Source organism: Bos grunniens, chromosome 4 (assembly GCF_055505025.1).
Source record: "Bos grunniens cultivar Pamir isolate PY7600 chromosome 4, Bosgru_T2T1.0, whole genome shotgun sequence".
In the NCBI taxonomy this organism is placed as follows: Eukaryota; Metazoa; Chordata; class Mammalia; order Artiodactyla; family Bovidae; genus Bos; species Bos grunniens.
Window position 1 is genome coordinate 95,375,425 of NC_141168.1, and position 19,371 is coordinate 95,394,795.

The 19,371-nt window shown below is 41.4% G+C and overlaps 1 protein-coding gene across 34 annotated transcripts in view; it reads left to right on the forward strand.

Annotated features, from left to right (window-relative positions):
* Positions 1 to 554: 554 nt before the first annotated feature.
* Positions 555 to 19,371, forward strand: part of CRPPA (CDP-L-ribitol pyrophosphorylase A) — a 388,463-nt gene continuing 369,646 nt past the window's right edge. For 18 of the 34 annotated variants that reach the window (XR_015162880.1, XR_015162883.1, XR_015162882.1 and 15 more), the window contains exons 1-4: positions 555 to 1,015; positions 12,119 to 12,395; positions 13,472 to 13,544; positions 16,150 to 16,199. Coding sequence is in view for 25 of the 34 variants with exons in the window: in XM_086397547.1 (XP_086253673.1) it covers positions 759 to 1,015; positions 12,119 to 12,395; positions 13,472 to 13,544; positions 16,150 to 16,199 (657 nt within the window). In the remaining 9 variants the exon portion in view is untranslated. The remainder of the gene's footprint in view (positions 1,016 to 12,118; positions 12,396 to 13,471; positions 13,545 to 16,149; positions 16,200 to 19,371) is intronic. The other 16 variants (XR_015162881.1, XR_015162885.1, XM_086397548.1 and 13 more) reach the window with 5 other exon arrangements.

Consider the following 19,371-nt stretch of genomic DNA (forward strand, 5'->3'; position numbering starts at 1 on the left):
GAGATTAAATGAGATACTGTGTGCCGACTACTCAGCAATTATTAGTATTACTGCTTTGGCTTCGTGGTTTCAAAAAAAATCGTGCCTGCTCATTAGAACCACCTGGGGATCTTTAAAATCATTCCAAAGCTCAGGCCAATTAAACCCAGTCTCTGAGGGTGGGACATACCAGTCAGCGTTTTTTGAGCTCCCCAGGTGTTTCCGATTTGCAGACAAATTTGGTAACCGCGGCAGTTTGACTCAATGATATTTCATATTTGCCCGTCCACCTGTCTTTACTTGAGGAGCCAGGAAGCCTCACGAGCGGAATGAAAGATAATCGAGATGTACATCTACATCTCTCTGGCCCATCTCGTGACTCCCATCCAAATCTCTTTAAATCTCTCCGAGGAGAGAGGGAATGGGAGGGAGACCTGACCTCTACGGCCTGAGCACAGCTGTTAGGTTAAGGAGACCCGTAGGCACTTAGGGAGAGCTGACACCTGCGGGGGCTGCTGGGCCTGCCGGAGAAGGCGAGAGCCGGGAAACTCAGCCCTCCCGGGGGCGCTGGGCTCGGGACTGAGGCCGAAGACGCGCCGAGAGGGAAGACTGGCAGCTAGATCCTCCCCTGGGGACGTGGGGCGGCCAGGTCCGCGCGGCTCGGGTGGGCGCTGTCCGTGTGCCCGCTCTGCCCCCGCCCGGCCTCTCCCGCACGACCCCGGCCGAGGCCCCGAGCGGAACCCGGCGAGCGGGGCGCGCCGCGCCGCCCGCCCGCCGCCATGGAGTTAGGGCCGCCTGGCGGCTCCGGGCCCGCGGAGCCGGGGCCTCGCCTGCGTGGCTTGCGCGGCGCGGACGCGGCGGCCTCGGCCTCCTCGCTGAGCCGCTTCGGGGCCGAAGCCGGGTGTCGCGCGCCGGCTGTGGCGGCCGTGTTGCCGGCGGGGGGTAGCGGGGAGAGGATGGGCGTCCCCACCCCGAAGCAGTTCTGCCCCATCCTGGAGAGGCCGCTCATCAGCTACACCCTGCAGGCCCTGGAGAGGTAAGGCGGCGCCGGGCTCGCCTCGCGGTCCCCGGCCCGCCGCTCCCCGCCCTCCCGCCTAGGGCGGCCCGCGCGCCGCACCTACCCCTGGGGCTGCGCTCGCGCTGGCGCCCGCCCTGGGCGGACTGCAGGGCTGAACTCCCCCGGCTCGGACCCTCCAGCTCGGGGGCCATTCCTGTTAGCCCTTCACGGAACGGGAGCCTGGAGAGGCCCCACAGACGCCGGCCTGTGGAGTCGCCCTCGGGAGTGCTTGGGTTAGGGCTGGGGACGTTTAGTTCTAACTCTGGGCCCTGTGTGCGTGATGTGGATTTTGGGGTGCAGCTGGAGGGATTGGAAGTGGGGGAGAAGTACAAAGGTCCACATAAGTGTTGCTGTGGTGGTTAAACTTCCAGAAGCCAACGTGAAATGAGTTAGGTGTATATTTTTAAAAGTATCAATTTTAAAGAAAAAGAATTCTGGGACGGCCTTGTTGAATTAAAAATAAGACTTTTTTTCGATTTTTACTTAATTCGATCACTCTTTGCAACCCAATGGACTGTAGCCCACTAGGCTCCTCTGTCCATGGGATTCTCCAGGCAAGAATTACTGGAGTGGGTTGCAGTATCCTTCTCCAGGGGACCTTCCCACCCAGGGAATGAATCTGGGGCTCCTGCATTGCAGGTAGGATTCTTTGCCAACTGAGCCATCAGGAAAGCCCAATTCGGTCACAGCAGTAATAAAATCCTAATAGGAATAATAACTAATCAAAACCTCCATTTTGAAACAGAGATCATTCTTGGTCCTATTACAGTGCGAGAAGAATTGATGGAATATGATTATGTTGGGGTATGTCTCAGGAGATCCTTGGAAACCTTGTGTTACAGGGGGGTATATATGGGTGCTTCCTAGCCGTTTGCCAAATGAAAGCCATTGTATTGGTTAAAGAATGGGGTTCCACAAGACTGATAATAGTTTTCCTAGAGCATGGTGCTAAAGACCTAGGGCATTTCATCCCGAAGGGTAAATTATGGAAGCTCTTGTCTTTTGGTCCTGAGGACCAACTTAAAGACAAACCGATGAGGACTTAGAAGGAGGCCCCACCCCTCAAGTTTGGCCCTGAAATAGGATAGGGAAATGTTAAGAAGCATGACTAGTTTAGTTTTCAGTGGAACAATGCCATGTAAACATTGATTACATGTCGACTTATCTACCCAAAGGAAGTGAAACTGTATGGCCCCACAATGGAAACATGAAAGCGAAAGGGAGCAGGGAAGAGAACAACAATCTCTGGAAGAAAGGCAGTCTAGAACCCATACATTTCAGCGGGCCTAAGGAAGTGGAGGCACAGCTGTCAGGTAGAAGAGCTGTGAAGGAAACAAGTTGATGGAAGTCGTAGAACCCTGGAAAGGCCCAGGAATTAAAAGTACTGTTTAAGACAGGGCAGAGAGATAGCAACTGTGTCCAGTTGTAGAGACAGCTGGTTGAAACCTTCAAAAGAGCAACTAGACTGCCAGATAGATACTTGTCAGAACACTGGAGGCATCACCAGTGGCCAAGTGAAGTGCTCCATGGCCATAGAGAAATTAAGAGCAAGGGTCTCATTTTCCAATGAGATCCTTAGCGCCAAGGGCGGACTAAAGGAAGTACTTTACTTTTCAAACATGCTTCACATTAAAGCACCTATCTTTGCAAAATTGAGACGTTGGAGGAGACATTGAGAGGTTTGCCTTGTGAACCGTCTGGGACTTCATATTGTTTTTCTGCTTCAGTTGAAATTGGGAAAATACACTTTTTTTTTTTTTTTTCTAGTCTAGCCACCTTTTACTTGTGTGCCATTGAAATTTCTTTAATGATCAGATTAAATGAGATTTAAAAGAATCCCTGAACTCACACAGATCTCAGACATATTGATGAAAGGCTTTAACTGGTGAGATGGAGGCTCCACGTCTATCCAAACTAGTTTAGTGTGGCTGTATATTACAATTAGCCTTTATATGTGTAGCAGTATATATGTGTTTAGTATACCGAGATTATACAGCTTGTTCAGATCTCTGCATTATAGACATTATACTGAAAGGATCAAATGTAAAATAATTTGTAGGTTCTACTAAGAACAAAGGTCTTTCAGAAGTTGATTAAAAACATTTTTAGAAGTTTTAAAGTTTCATTCTGGCTTTTTGCTAATGCTAATGCTAAGTTGCTTCAGTCATGTCCGACTCTATGTGACCCCATAGATGGCAGCCCACCAGGCTCCCCCGTCTCTGGGATTCTCCAGGCAAGAACACTGGAGTGGGTTGCCATTTCCTTCTCCAATGCATGAAAGTGAAAAGTGAAAGTGAAGTCGCTCAGTCGCATCGGACTCTTAGTGACCCCATAGACTGCAGCCTACCAGGCTCCTCCATCTATGGGATTTTCCAGGCAAGAGTACTGGAGTGGGGTGCCATTGCCTTCTTTGGCTTTTTAGGGGGAAATAAAATATAAATTGAATCACAGATTATAACTTAAAGAGAACTTTGATTTTTTTTCCTTTTTGTTAATGAGATACTGAGGTCAAGGGTATTTATCCTTTATATAACTATAACCTGAGTTTGTAAAAGGAATCACTGCTGTAAGAAATCATGTGATAGTGGTATTATTGGCAGGGGCATAAAGCTCTGACAATTAAGTTGTGGAATCTACTCACAATGGATCAAGTGATATCTACATTTTACTGATTAAAAAATATATATTCCCAGGTCTGAAAGAGAAAGTAAAAATTCCGGCTAGCACTCTAATTTCTGGCTTCAAATACTTAAAGAAAGTTAACCTGGAATAGTTAAATAGAGTCAAATGACAACTACAATGAAAGCAAAAAAGAGAAGCAAACTTTGGCCATATTTATTCAGACTCATGCTGATGGTGGGCTGGGTAGAAATTCCTGTGACCATAGATTTGAACAAATTCAGGCACACTTCTCTCTCTCCATAGCTCCTGAGGCTTCCTGAGTTCTTGAGGACACTGCTTAAGATGTTCCTTGATAAGGTTTCATGCTCATCAAAAAACATTATTATAAATTGGCTTTCCATAGAAATCTTTTATAGGAAGAAAATTTGCTGTTGCGTTGATCAAACAGTTTTCCAGACATTGTGGTAGTAATGTATATCATTGTATATTAATATGTTGGCATTCAGATTCATGTTTCAGAGCCTTTTAATTTGGTTAATATGAGTTGGTCTCCATGAGTCTGATAACTCCAGATGAAAAATTCCTTTTGTCAATTTGTATGTTATGGCAACCATGGATTTTGTGATTGAGACTAGCTTGCTTTTTTATTACTTGAAAGATTGATGAAAGTCCGTTTTTAGTAATAGTTTAAGACTCCATGGTGTTTTTCAATGTGTTAACGTCTGGCTTATTTGATCTTCTGAAATTTTCTTTAATATTTTTTGTGTACTTAAAAAAATTGTTCTGTCCCACTGAATTCCTGAAAACCACTACAAACTGTTAGAGTAAGAGAATAGAAAGCAATAACTGTTAATCCAAATGAGCAATATGGATAGCTTTCATTAAGCTGAAAGTAGGAATGGAGTAGGGAGCATAGGAGAAATATTTTGAAGACGGGAATTGGCAGTTTTTAGTGATTAGTTGTATTAAGGATTCAGAAAAAGAGATGAATTAAGGGTGCTTTTGAGTGATTGCTCAGATACCTAAATTTGAGTTAAAATTTTTGTCTGAGTGCTTCATTAATGAAAAGGTTAAGTCTGAATCAGGTGAAGGAAGAGGCCTATATCTTAGAAGAAACGGAGTGGGATTGAGTTTTGAAGAGATCAGGTGATTGGAGATTTACATTCCCATCGGCTCCCCCGGGGCCCCTGTGAGACAAGAGAGAAGACCAGGACTGGTATTTTGGGCTTGACCACTGGAAGCCTTCATGGGCCACGTTAAAGAGATGTGTCAAGGCAGTGAGGAGCCAGCCCCTTCACACCAATTCAGTATTTTACTTGTGAAATATCAGGGTTGGGGCTGGTGCACTGGGATGACCCGGAGGGATGGTATGGGGAGGGAGATGGGAGGGGGGTTCAGGATGGGGAACACGTGTACGCCCGTGGTGGATTCATGTTGATGTATGGCAGAACCAATACAACATTGTAAAGTAATTAGCCTCCAATTAAAATAAATAAGTTTAAATTAAAAAAAATAATAAAATATCAGGATGGATTAGGAAGAGGAGGAATGATGGCCACAGGACGATCCCGAGGCCTGATTTCCATGGTGAGTGTCCGGGCGATGAGTCACAGCTGCCCCTCTCCCTGGGGGCCAAACTTCTGCAGCCTGGGTGAGAGCACTTAAGGGGTATTAACAGGGCCTGATTTTTCCACCTGTTTTTAAAAAGCATTTGTTTAAATCTGTTTTCAACTGATCTTGCTGAACTGTCTGAGCAGAATCTACCTGTAATACTTCTTTTAAAAATATAATACACATATTGATAGAAATATATTTCAATATACTCTTAAAATGTTCTGAGAGAAAATAATATCTGGCATACTGTGTTTTTTCCTCAAAATGTCTGTAGGTGTAATGAAACTTGAGGTTAGGTCTGTAATTGCCTATGGAATGTGCTGGGAAGGAAATATTCAGAACTTGATAAAATCCAGCTACCCAGGGGGTTCGGTGTGGACTTGCCTTCAGCTAAGGAGGTCGGCCAGATCCATTTATTCAGCAAATATTTGTTCAGTGTGCACTGTGTGAGGTACTTAAGGCCTTTCTTAGTCTCCTGATTCTACATTATTAAATTTTAATACTGTAAAAGGCTTTTAATTCTATAACTAGAAAAGTATGTGAATAAATCCTCTGAAACACAAACAGTACTTACAAGGGCTGGCAAGTGCTGGGTGTATGCTTGGTTGCTGAACAAAACAGCATAACAAGCCCATTATCTCTTAAGAGCTGGCTAAAACATTTTTCTGAACTTTTTCATTGTGACCTATTCTTACAAGATTTTGCTCATGATTTAATGACACATCCGTGACTGCATACAACAAATTTGAGAGAATTTCATGAACAGTATTTATCCTTATTACTTGCTATACATTCTGTTTTCACTTTTCTATTAATTACTATTTATGCAAAACTGTTGGGCTAAACTTAGGAAATTGATCTGATGATACTTTAACGGGTTCCAGGTAGCACCAGTGCTCAAGAATCCACGTGTCACTGCAGGAGATACAAGAGATGTTGAGTTCGATCCCTGGGTTGGGAAGATCCTCTGGAGTATGAAATGGCAGCTCACTCAGTATCCTTGCCTGAAAAATTCCATTAACAAAGGAACCTGGTTGGCTACAGTCCATGGAGTCTCAAAGAGCCAGACATGACTGAGCTTGCACTCCTGCTCCTAATGGGTTTTGAAATCTGCAGTTTGAGAAATATTCGTTTAAGACGTTTTTCTGTTCAGAACCTCATAAAAATTGTTTGGAATGATCTAAGGCCACAAGTATATCTGCATAATCTACATTTTACTTTATTGGACTCCTTTCCATTTGATACTATAGATAGAACATAGGTAATCATTTTATAGCTATTTTAAGGCATTCTACTAAAATTGGGATTTACCTGTGGGAGTTCATTAACTCACAACAGATATATTTGAATGACAATTGTCAAGTAATGTCCTGTCTTTCTCCCTCTTAATTATTCTGTTTTAACATTTAATCTCATGTGACTTTTGATCAAAAAAGCAACATTTCTTTAAAAGTTGCTTTAAACTTTTTGGTAGAGTAGACTATGGAAGGTAAAAGGTGAGTAGGTTAAGCGCTTGTCGTAGAAGAAAATCCTGTTCACTGATACAGCTGAACTTGTACTTAAAACTTCTCTATTTAAAAAAGCAAACTTAATGTGATGTCCCCCTAATAAAATTCAAGAGCATATTTTAATTCCTAATAGTGTAAGATTTCTCTTATCTACTGGTTCATTTAACAGATATTTCTTGGTATATAGTTTGTGAGGTCAGGAATTCTTTGTTACCAGATCACCAGTGTCTAGTTTAATGTCTGGCAAATGACAGATGCTTACTGGATGTTTGATGAATGACTAAATGAATGAAAGAAGAAATACTGAGATTTGCTTAAATCTTAAGAAATAAACTTGACCATTTTTGACTACAAATGCAGCGGTAATGTTCACAGTAAATGAATTTCTGGGGACATGGTGATCCAGACATGACTTTTTTTTCCTCTGATGGATTTTATGACTGCTCAGTGTTAGCGCTTTTATAGACATTAAGAGTGTGAGCTCCCAAGTCAGATAGGGGTATACCCAAGTCCTGTCACTTTATAGCTGTATCATTGTGGGCAGGTCATTGCCCCATCTGTGAAATGAAGATAATAGTGACTTCATTCAGAGCCGATGTGAATATTAAGTGAACTATTAGAGGCACAGGCTCCAAATAGTGTATGGCACTTAGTAAACAGTGAATATATCTTAGCTGCTTTTGCTCCTATTAATATTACTGAAAGCTTAGTATGAGCCACACTCTGGGGTATCGCCTTTGCTTTCTGTGAGTTGGCAGCTTAGTGAAGGAGATGAAGGGCTAGTCTTCGTTGCAGTGAGCTGGATTCTCACTGCCGTGCTTCTCCTTGCAGAGCACAGGCTCTAGGGCACACAGGCGCAGTAGCTGTGGTGCTTGGGCTTAGTTTCCTTGTGGCATATGGAATCTTGCCAGACCAGGGATTGAAACTGTGTCCTGTGCATTGCAAGGCAGGTTCTTATCCACTGCACCACCAGGGAAGTCAACAGTGTAAGATTTAGGATGGAAGTTCTGACAGTTGCCAAGTTTGCAGCGATAGGTTGGGGATAGATGGATTACAAAACAAAGAGCAACCCATGCCTGCATGCTTGCTAAGTTGCTTCAGTCGTGTCTGACTCTCTGTGACTTCACGGACCATAGTCCGCCAGGCTCCTCTGTCTATGGAGTTCTCCAGACAAGAGTATTGGAGTGGGTTGCCATGCCCTCCTCCAGGGGATCTTTCTGACCCAGGGATCGAACCCTAGTTTCCTGCAGCTCCTGCATTGCGGTGGATTGTTTACTGCTGAGCCACTGGTGAAGCCCAGATCAACTCATACTTAGTCATCTTCCACAATCCTCCTTATTGCCTACACAGATAACTGCATATTTTCTGGTCTGTATTCTGTGACGGTTGTTGCTTTGCTTTGTTTGTGATTACAGTTTCCCCAAGGTGCCTGACAAATCATTAGTAGTCCCAGCCATCCTTGGATCTTTGACAGTGATGGTATGTGACAGTGTTAATTGCTCAGTTGTGTCTGACTCTGTGACCCCATGGACTGTAGCCTGCCAGGCTCCTCTGTCCATAAGATTTCCCAGGCAAGAATACTGGAGTGGGTTGCCATGCCCTCCTCCAGGGAATCTTCCCAACCCAGGGATGGAACCCAGGTCTCTTGCATTGCAGGTGGATTCTTTACCATCTGAGCTACCAGGGAAGCCCCTTGGAACCCTTAGAATCTAGAAATCAGAATAAAGAGTCAGACTCATCAAAACAAGCAACAAGTGACATTGCCCATGAAGGCATTTTCATTGCTTTTCATTCTCTCTTCAGGTTGATGAGGAGAGCTTTCTGTGTTTTCATAATCCTTGGAACTATGCTTTATTGTAAGATCCTGGTAGATGTGTCAGACCAAAATTTTTATTGAGTACCAAATAATTATCAAGTACCTTCTAGGTGCAAAGCAATGGGCAAAACTCATGTTGTCCTTGCTGTCATGGAGCCTACATTCTAGAAGATAGAATGCTGTATTTTGATGGAAAATGGTAATTTTTTGTTTTCAGGTTGTTTTTGGCATCAGATGGCAATATAGGAAAATAAAGATATTTGAGTATCAGCTCCTTCTGATGTTTCTGTCCCATGTGAGACAGTATACAGCATGAGGATTATGTGAGTTAAAAGATGACTAATGCTTAAGACTTAGTAAGTTAATCGATGTTAGCTATTTCATGTTACATGATAAATGATTTATTTTGCCCATCTTTCTTACTGACTCAGGAGGATTATTGCCACTAAATCAGGAAGATTACTATTAATATCTCTCATCCACAACCTCCATCTGATAGCCAGGCTACCATTATTGTCTTGCACCAGACTTCAGCAGGAGCCTCTATTCAGATAGACTTCAACCTAGTCTATCTGCATCCTTTGTCTACCCAATCTATTCTCCATCTTGCAGTCAGGTAAAGTAAAGTTTATGCTGTTAAATTAGTAGCTGCTAGAGAAGGCAATGGCACCCCACTCTAGTACTCTTGCCTGGAAAATCCCATGGATGGAGGAGCCTAGTAGGCTGCAGTCCATGGGGTCACTAAGAGTCGGACACGACTGAGTGACTTCACTTTCACTTTTCCCTTTCATACATTGGAGAAGGAAATGGCAACCCACTCTAGTGTTCTTGCCTGGAGAGTCCCAGAGATGGGGGAGCCTGGTGGGCTGCCATCTCTGGGGTCGCACAGAGTCGGACACGACTGAAGCGATTTAGCAGCAGCAGTAGCAGTTGCTCCTATAAACATTTCCATGAACTCAGTGGCTTAAAGTAATATTAAATACATTCTTAACCTTTTGGATGTCAGAGGTAAAAAAATCAGTTTCATAAGGCTAAAATAAAGGTATTAGCAGCGCTATGCTCTTTTTGGAGTCTTTTAGGTACAGTCTGTTCACTTGCCAGGTGGCAGTCCATTTGCTCTCTCAGATTCTGGGACTTTTTTTTGTTGCCTAGTTGCCAAGTAGTGTCTGACTCTTTGCGACCCCGTGGACTGTAGCCTACTAGGCACCTCTGTCCATAGGATTCTCCAGGCAAGAATACTGAAGTGGGTTGTCATTCCCTTCTCCAGGGGATCTTCCTGACCCAGGGATCAAACCTGTGTCTCCTGCATTGGCAGGTGGATTCTTGACCACTGAACCACCAGGGAAGCCCCGCTGGGACTTATGATCCTATGTCATAATGACTGATGCTTCTGTTCCCACACTTTGTCCCTCAACCCTTTTGTCTTTCTTTCCCTGTTGGATTCTTGTGGTTTTGTTGGACTTACCAAATAGCCCTGATGGGTCTCTCCAATTCAGGATCCTTAACTTAATTAATATGCAAAGTTCCTTTTTTAGGTAATGTTACATATTCTCGGTTTTGGGAGTTAGATGATGTCATTCGAGAGTTATTATTTTGACTGCCACGATTTCCATTTTGTCATTGAACAGTGCTTAGAACCCTGGGGGAAGTGACTGTTAATTTGGGTGTAAATGTCCTGCATAAAGCTTTTCTAAGGATTCCTGTTACTCTCTCTTTTTAAGAATTTTTTTGATGTGGACCATCTTTTTAAAGTCTTCTGTTGATTTTGTTACAACATTGCTTCTGTTTTACGTTTTGTTTTTTTGTCCTCAAGGCATGTGGGATCATAGCTCCCTAACCAGGGATCAAACCTGCACCCCCTGCATTGGAAGGTGGAACCTTAACCACTGGACCTCCAGGGAGGTCACCCCTGGAGGTCTTTTTAAGATTGAAGACCAACACCTCTCACGTGGCCTTGGAGGATTCCGTGGAGTAGGCCAGCCTGTCACTTGCCTGGGCCTTTTCATGGGAATTTCCTCTTAGCTCCTCAGGACCTTGGCTTGGCCTGTGCTTAAACTATCCCTCTCATTCTCCTTTCAAATCCTTTTGTCTGTTTTCCTGCCTCTCTCCACTTGAGAAAACTCTGCTTCCTTAGGGACCATCATCTTGGCCTTCGCTACGCTGGTCAAAATGGAATGCGTGCGGTCCTAAAGTCTGGACCTCTCGACGGCAGCTTAGCAGTTGCTGGTGTTCTTTGTGTCCTCTGTAACTATTTCCAGTGTGTACTCAAGGCTGATCATTTATTCAGTGCTCAACAAACATTTGTTAAGGGAATGGACTTAAAACGAAAGGATAGTGTGCCTGTAAAGTTTTGGTTGTATTCGTCAGTGCAGTGTTGTTGTAGCCACAGGCAGAATGGAGTTCTGGGTTTCAGGGTGGGTTTGTTCAATAGCAGAAGGCAGGAGATGGTTAATGAGCAAAGCAATCCAGTATTTTTCATTGTTCAATAGTTAATTTCATTATTCAGTCATTTTGAGACCCTTCTTCCGTCTCTTTAAAAGTGAGTATAAGACTTAACTGTCTAGCATGAACATGTAGGATCTCACAGGCAAAGAATGCCTTTAGATTTTACAGTGACCTTTAATCAGAGTTGATGACACCGGCCAGAGGCAGTTTTCCTGGCTTGGGCCTGCCGGCTGTGGAACTCTGAGTGTGTAATGGTATTTGCCTCTCTTAGCACTGGTGTTCCAGAGAGGTCTGCCCAGCCCCCCTGCAGCCACCGCCTCTCAGTGCCGTGGATGGAGAGCGTTTGTGTGTCACTCGGTCTTGAAGAAAGTGTTTCAGAACAGAACAAAACTGGTCTGTTTTGTATCTAACTCAACAGATGAATTCCTTTAATTTTATATTTCCTTAATATATGTTTTGTTTTATTTAAGCCTGATTTATACTTAAACAGATTTAATTAGCTGCGTTTCCCTATTTAAGCTAAAATATTTCACCTTGATGTAAGCCAAATTTAGTTCAGTGATCCAACTTTGTTGCTGACTCGATGGACTTCTCAAAGAGACAGAACTTCTAGAATTCAAAAGTGCTTTGAATTGTTCCTATGCAATGAAGAGAATTATTTGGAGGAAAAAAGAGCAACCTAAAAGCATAGTTTTACATTTTTTTATTTCAATCTACTGATGTATATTCTAATTATTTAATTTTACCCTAAGAAATGCATGATATATATATATATATATATATCTTATCTTTGATTTACAATAAAGGTACATCTATGTTTCATCATAAAGGTACTTTCACACTATGCATTGAAAAACACAACTTATATTTGTGTTTCTATCTACAGTATGAAAAATTCAAAGTCTTAACCCTTTTACTAGACCTGATTAAAATGCATGAAATTGAGTTAGTTAATAACTTTGAGTTTTTAATGTCCTTATGAAGATGTGTTTGTACTTATTGGTAACCCAGTTTTGTTACTAACTCCGTTGTTTAAGAATCAACTGATACGAAATGTGTGCATCCTTTTCCTTGCAGAGTATCTTGGATAAAGGACATTATTGTGGCAGTAACCAGAGAGAACATGGAAACAATGAAGGGAATTATTCAGAGGTACCAGCATAAACGTATCTCACTGGTTGAAGCCGGAGTGACCCGCCACAGGTCAATTTTTAATGGTCTGAAAGCGCTGGCAGAGGATCAGCCCAACTGTAGACTCTCAAAGCCAGAAGTAGTGATCATCCACGATGCTGTGAGACCATTTGTTGAGGAAGATGTCCTCCTTAAAGTTGTCACAGCTGCTCAGGAACATGGGGTAAGTATTTGAATACTTTTGAGAATGGATAAAAGGGGCAAACACTAGCACACAATGATTTGCTAGATTTTGATGGAATTGGATTTAAATGTCAAGTTAATTAAAATGGGCAAGATTACCTAAGACATTGTGCTAATTTGTTTTAGGAAGTCTATACTATTATAGATTCTGAGACTGTTCTGGTATTTCTTTTGCTATGTAGTCATTTATCATAATATGAGCTATTTGGAGAAGAATGCAGTAAAGTCGCTAGAGTACAGATACGAATGGGTGGGCCTTAGCTGCACATTTAGTTCCATTCTTTTACCTAAAAATGCCTAAGAAATCTTGTAAAAGTCTAGGAGTCGTATCATGTAAAAAAAAACAACCCTGGCTCATTTCACGCAATTTTTCAGTCTTCAAAAGTGGTTTATTTTGTGGCACAAACAGCCAGGCAAGATTTTTACATCCTCTAAAGTGAATAATCTTAGGATGACAAAATGCTGTGTTCACTTCTATTTCACCAAAATAAACACAGGATAGCAGAAGGCCTCTTGTAATCTTTGGGACATACTTGTTTTTTATAGACTGATAGGCTAAAATCCTATAAATAGCATAATAGTTACTAAACTTAAGTTGGTGGTCTAAATTTGAGACTTAGTGAAAATTTATGGCCCAGACTTGCTGTGGAGTTGAACAGACTTACGCCCAATTCTGTTTTTCTAATTATTAGTAGTATGGTATGTTCAACTCTCTCAACTTCTTTGAGCTCATTTTCCTTCTAAAGATATAGATGCTAACTTGTAAGGTTGCTTTTAGAATTGGAAATTATGCATATATTAACTGCATCAGTTCAGTTGCTCAGTCGTGTCCGACTTCTTTGCGACCCCTAGTAAAGTGCTAAATATTTAAAGTGTTATTACTGTAAGAATTACAGTATCTAAGATAGTAGTTTCCTCCAAAGATTGTAGACCCAACAGGAGGAGTCACTGCAGGCTTTTTAGCCATCTGGGTGGGCAGGAAGTTATACTCAGTTGGGAAAGACAATCTTTGATTTCTGTTTAGTTATCTATATGTATTTGGATTTTAATTTTCAGGAAATTGCTCCTTATTTCATCCCTCTCCAACATGAACTTCTTTACAATTCAGATGTATATGAGAATTCCATAGGTAAAATGAAACATTTTTCTTATCTTCAACTTCTAGGTGGTGTTTTGATGTAGTGAAAATTATGTTGCAGGAATATTAGCGACCAGACGACTGTCTCATGGCTCTTGTGTTTTCTGTGAGCTCTTGCTCCTCTCCATGCTCTTCGACTGTGGTAGAAGCAGTGTGGTCAGGTACAAGGGTGACAAGGAGAAATAAAAGGACCAAAGATTTATAACTCTTAAGAATTCGAGTAAAACTTTACAAGTTTAAAAGTTCTTAGGAAGGTCTGTGTAATTTGGGCAGATGCAAAGTCTAACGCATACCATAGTACAAATAAAATTATGGCTCTTTGCCTATTTGCTTTTTGGAAAAATATCACTTAAACTCACTGTGAAGATCAAACATTTGGATTTTTTTGAGTATTCAGAGAATTTCTAAGATTGTTTATAAAGTGATCCTTTTGGTAATGTATCTGAAAGGCAAAATATTAATTTAAGCTATTTAATGTGCTGAGAATGTCATGTAACAGGTGACTAAAAAAGGTGACCAGTAAAACATAAAAATGTGGAGCAGTTAGTGGTTTCTTATTAGTTGCGGTTTTGTTAGAATTCCTTTTAGACTCTAATTTTCTTAAGTGTGTTAATCAGAATATAACTTGTAAGATTCAATCTCATTATGCATTCTAAGTAAAGTAAATTGTATTTTAATTAAATCTGAAACTTTCTGATGACATTAAGAAGTTGGTTTAAAGCTAAATCTTTACAACGAATTTAAGAAAACTTCAGAAGTTTGGTCTCTTAAGAAATACAGCATTGTTTTTGCTGGTGTTAAGGGATAATTTTCACGAGTATAAAATTATTTTCATAAAAATATAAGGAGCATGTTAAGGATTTTACTGCCATCAGGAACCAGACAGATGTTACAATGCAGAGAAGAACAAATTTATGTGGAATAAAGGAATGCTGAAATGAATTCACAAATAGACAAAGCTGTATTTTTGTCCATGGCGTGTGGGGTGCCAGTTGAACTGGGCAAAATCTATTGGCAAATGTATAGGCAGCAATGATTTTTGATTTACTGTCAGTTATCTATAATTTATGAGAGTTGTAAAAAAGCTCAAGGGCAATGAAAAGCTAGTTTCTGCTACTCAAGAACAGTTTGCTTTAAACAGTACAGTTTTTGACTGGGCAATTTATTTTGCTCATTCTAATTTCCTTAGAATGTTGAGGGGAGTGACCCAATAAATAGCCTCAGGAAACTGAGACATTTCCTGTCACCTCTCCTACACTGTTCTAAATTCTAATAAAAACAAAACAAAATAGCAATTAATTGAGACTTACACTATTAGTAGTTGAAGTTCTTGAATTGGGGGAAAAATTGGCATTGTTTTTAACCTGAGGTAAATTGCAGAAGCCCAGTCTGAATCAAAGATTGTGCTTGGAACACCCTGACTATGTTTGCCTGGGATTCCTTTGAACTCATTCTCCTTTGTTATTTTAAATTGTGTTTAACTGATCACCTGTTTTCTTGCCTCTTAATTTTCAAGCCCTTCCCAAGGGTCCCTGGAGATAAATCACCTCCTGAATGATTTTCTGAGGCTGTGACAGACCCTTGGTGGGTGTACAGGCTTCAGATAACTCTGATGTTTTAACTTACATTACATTTTGGTTTAAAATCCCAATTAATGGTGATGTATTATTTTAAGAGACTAAGATTCTCCAAATTAAGGGTAAAATTAGGTTGTCTGCATATGGGGGCTCAGAAGTGTTGCCAGGACACCAGTTCCTTTCTTTTATCTGTATATGCTGCGTTCTTGTTCTTGGGTTCTGTAGAGGCAAGGTGACTTTAGTAGGGTAGCTGTTAATCTTTTTTTTTTTGCTTTTCTTTTATTTTCTTTTAGTTTTTTTACTTTTGATAGTTTGTCAGAGTATAAAATTCTAAGTGTATAGCTTTTTTTCCCCTGGTACCTTGAAAATACATTATGTAATTATCTCCTGACTGTAATACACCTTTTGTGAACTCTGCTAATGAATATAATGGTATCCCTTGAAAGTAATCTTCCTTTTCTGTCTGATTGCATGTAAGAATTTTTAAGCTATTATGCAGTGTCTCTGGTATGTCAAGATATGATTTTCCCCCCTATGCTTTGGATTTATTGTTCTTTATGAATTTTACATTTTGTTTAAAATGAATTCTAGAAAATCCGGAGTGATTATCCTATTGAATATTGACCTTGTACCATTTGCCACCTGACAGCTTTTCCCCTCTTTTGCTGCTTTTTCTCCTTATACATCTATGTAGGATAAACCTTTTCTTGTCCTCATGTCTCAACTTGTTAATACTTTCAATTTGTTCTTGTGGGCTGAGTCCTGGGTAATTTCAGTTTTCTATTCCATTCTTTAGCTTTAATCTCTTCCTAAAGTATTTTTGCAATCATATTAATTATCAATTTCTAGGAGTTCTATATATGTTTAAAATGTGATTAGTCTTTTCCTATTTTGCTTTTCAATATTTAAACATATTTTATATATTATAGATAACAGTAATTCTTGATAGTTTAATTCTCTTCAATTCTATTTACTTTTATTCATGATTTGTATCCTCTTTTGCAATTTGTATTGGGAAGCCCATGTTTGGCAGGACTCTGAACAGGAATCCTTTGGACATGGGATAAAGGTATGTTTCTGAAATGTGAATTTGTGTTCCCTCTGCCAGGGATCCCAAGGACTTTTCCAATATGTAGCAACTTTGGGCAATTTTGGGGTTGAGATTTTGTAGACATTGTTGTTAATTGCTAAATCATGTCTGACTCTTCAGCGACCCTGCGGACTGTAGCCTACCAGACTCCTCTGTGCATGGGATTTCCCAGGCAAGAATATTGGAGTGAATTGCCATTTCCTTTCCCAGGGCATCTTCCTGATCCAGGGATTGAACCCATGTCTCCTGTGCTGCAGAGAAGGCAATGGCAACCCACTCCAGTACTCTTGCCTGGAAAACCCCATGGATGGAGGAGCCTGGTAGGCTGCGGTCCATGGGGTTGCTAAGAGTCAGACACAACTTCACTTTCACTTTCACTTTTCACTTTCATGCATTGGAGAAGGAAATGGCAACCCATTCCAGTGTTCTTCCCTGGAGAATACCAGGGATGGGGGAGCCTGGTGGACTACCATCTCTGGGGTCGCACAGAGTCGGACACGACTGAAGCGACTTAGCAGCAGCAGCTTCTGCATTGCATTGTATTGCAGGCAGATTCTTTACCACTGAGCCACCAGGGAACGCTACTTTGAGGACACTACTACTACTACTGTTACTACTACTTAGAGGAGACTACTCCCACACCCAGCTTGCTTGCTCCCCTGTCCCACCCTGACCCCAATCCAGGACAGACAATTTTGCTGTATTGTCTTTGCTTTGAGTACAGTCTGCTCTTTAAATGCTATTTCAAATCCTAAAAGATGATGCTGTAAAAGTGCTGCACTCAATATGCCAGCAAATTTGGAAAATTCAGCAGTGGATCCAGGACTGGATTCAATCATTCCAATCCCAAAGAAAGGCAATGCCAAAGAATTTTCAAACTACTGCACAATTGCACTCATCTCACACACTAGCAAAGTAATGCTCAAAATTCTCCAAGCCAGCCTTCAATAGTACGTGAACCGTGAACTTCCAGATGGCCAAGCTGGATTTACAAAAGGCAGAGGAACTAGAGATCAAATTGCCAACATCCACTTGATCATGGAAAAAGCAAGAGAGTTCCAGAAAAACATCTACTTCTGCTTTATTGACTATGCCAAAGCCTTTGACTGTGTGGCTCACAACAAGCTGTGGAAAATTCTTAAAGAGATGGGAATACCAGACCTTCTTACCTGCCTCCTGAGAAATCTGTTTGCAGGTCAGGAAGCAACAGTTAGAACTAGACATGGAACAACAGACTGGTTCCAAATAGGAAAAGGAGTACGTCAAGGCTGTATACTGTCACCCTGCTTATTTAACTTATATGCAGAGTCCATCATGAGAAACTCTGGGATGGATGAAGTACAAACTGGAATCAAGATTGCCAGGAGATATATCAATAGCTTCAGATACGCAGGTGACACCACTCTTATGGCAGAAAGTGAAGAGGATCTAAAGAGCCTCTTGATGAAAGAGAAAGAGGAGAGTGAAAAAGTTGGCATAAAACTCAACATTCAGAAAATGAAGATCATGGCATCTGGTCCCATCACTTCATGTCAAATAGATGGGGAAACAATGGAAACAGTGATTGACTTTATTTTCTTGGACTCTAAACTCACTGCAGATGGTGACTGCAGCCATGAAATTAAAAGATGCTTGCTCCTTGGAAGGAAAGCTATGACCAGCCGAGACAGCATATTAAAATGCAGAGACATTACTTGGTCAACAAAGGTCTATCTAGTCAAAGCTGTGGGTTTTCTAGTAGTCATGTATGGGTATGAGAGTTGGTCTATAAAGAAAGCTGAGCACTGAAGAATTGATGCTTTTGAACTGTGGTGTTGGAGAAGACTCTCGAGAGTCTCTTGGACTGCAAGGAGATCCAACCAGGACATCCTAAAGGAAATCAGTCCTGAATATTCATTAGAAGGACTGAAGCTGAAACCCCCATACTGTGGCCACCTGTTGTGAAGAACTGACTCACTGGAAAAGACCCTGATGCCACGAAAGATTGAAGGCGGGAGGAGAAGGGGATGACAGAGGATGAAATGGTTGGATGGCATTACTGACTCGATGGACATGAGTTTGAGTAAACTCTGGGTGTTGGTGATGGACAGGGAAGCCTGGTGTGCTGCAGTCCATAGGGTCGCAAAGAGTCCGACAAGACTGAGTGACTTAACTAAATTGATAGCTTCTCACAGATCTTTGAGGCTACAATTCTAAGGAAGCAAATAGCAGAGACTCAAGATCCAATTCCTCATTACTTCTCTTTTTTTAAAACTAATGCCTCTTTTTAACCCAAGACTCTCTGCCATCTTACTTCTTTGGCCTCTGGCTGCTATTATGTTAGTTTTAGGTCATAGTTTAAATTTCATTTCTAAAAAGGCAGTTTTAAAAATTACTTAGAAAAAGCTGTTTATGATTTCTTCATTTAAAGAATTGTAAAAGATTTTGTAAGGTCTGTGGTCTGCCATATTGCCAAAATAGGAGTCCTTTACAAGTATGAAGTACTTGTGTATTTCTGCACGGTTTTAAGTCAAGAGATGAAGTCTCAGGCTTCCCTGGTGGCTCAGAGGTTAAAGCGTCTGCCTGGAATGTGGGAGACCTGGGTTTGATCCCTGGGTCAGGAAGATCCCCTGGAGGAGGAAATGGCAACCCACTCCAATACTCTTGCCTGGAGAATCCCATGGAGGGAGGAGCCTGGTAGGCTACAGTCCATGGAGTTGCAAAGAGTTGGACATGACTGAGCAACTTCACTTCACTTCATTTTGTACTTATAAGGGGACTTTCCAGGTGGCTCTAGGGGTAAAGAACCTGCCTACTAATGCAGGAGACACAGGAGATAACCTGAGTTCCATCTCTTGAGTTGGGAAGATCCCCTGGAGAAGGACATGGCAACCCACTCCAGAATTCTTGCCTGGAGAATCCCATGGACAGAGGAGCCTGGTGGGCTAGAGTCCATAGGGTTGCAAAGAGTTGGACTCAACTGAAGCAACTTAGTATGCACAAATGGATGTAGTTTTAAGGACATTGTTATAAAGGATGCGTTAGAAGACTAAAATAAATTGGAACACTGAAAAGTAAAGATATAGGGAGAATCCTTTTTAAAAGGATTAATTAGTTATTACATATACTCTAAGAACTGCCAGTAAGGGTCTCATTTTCAGTTCATTGCTAT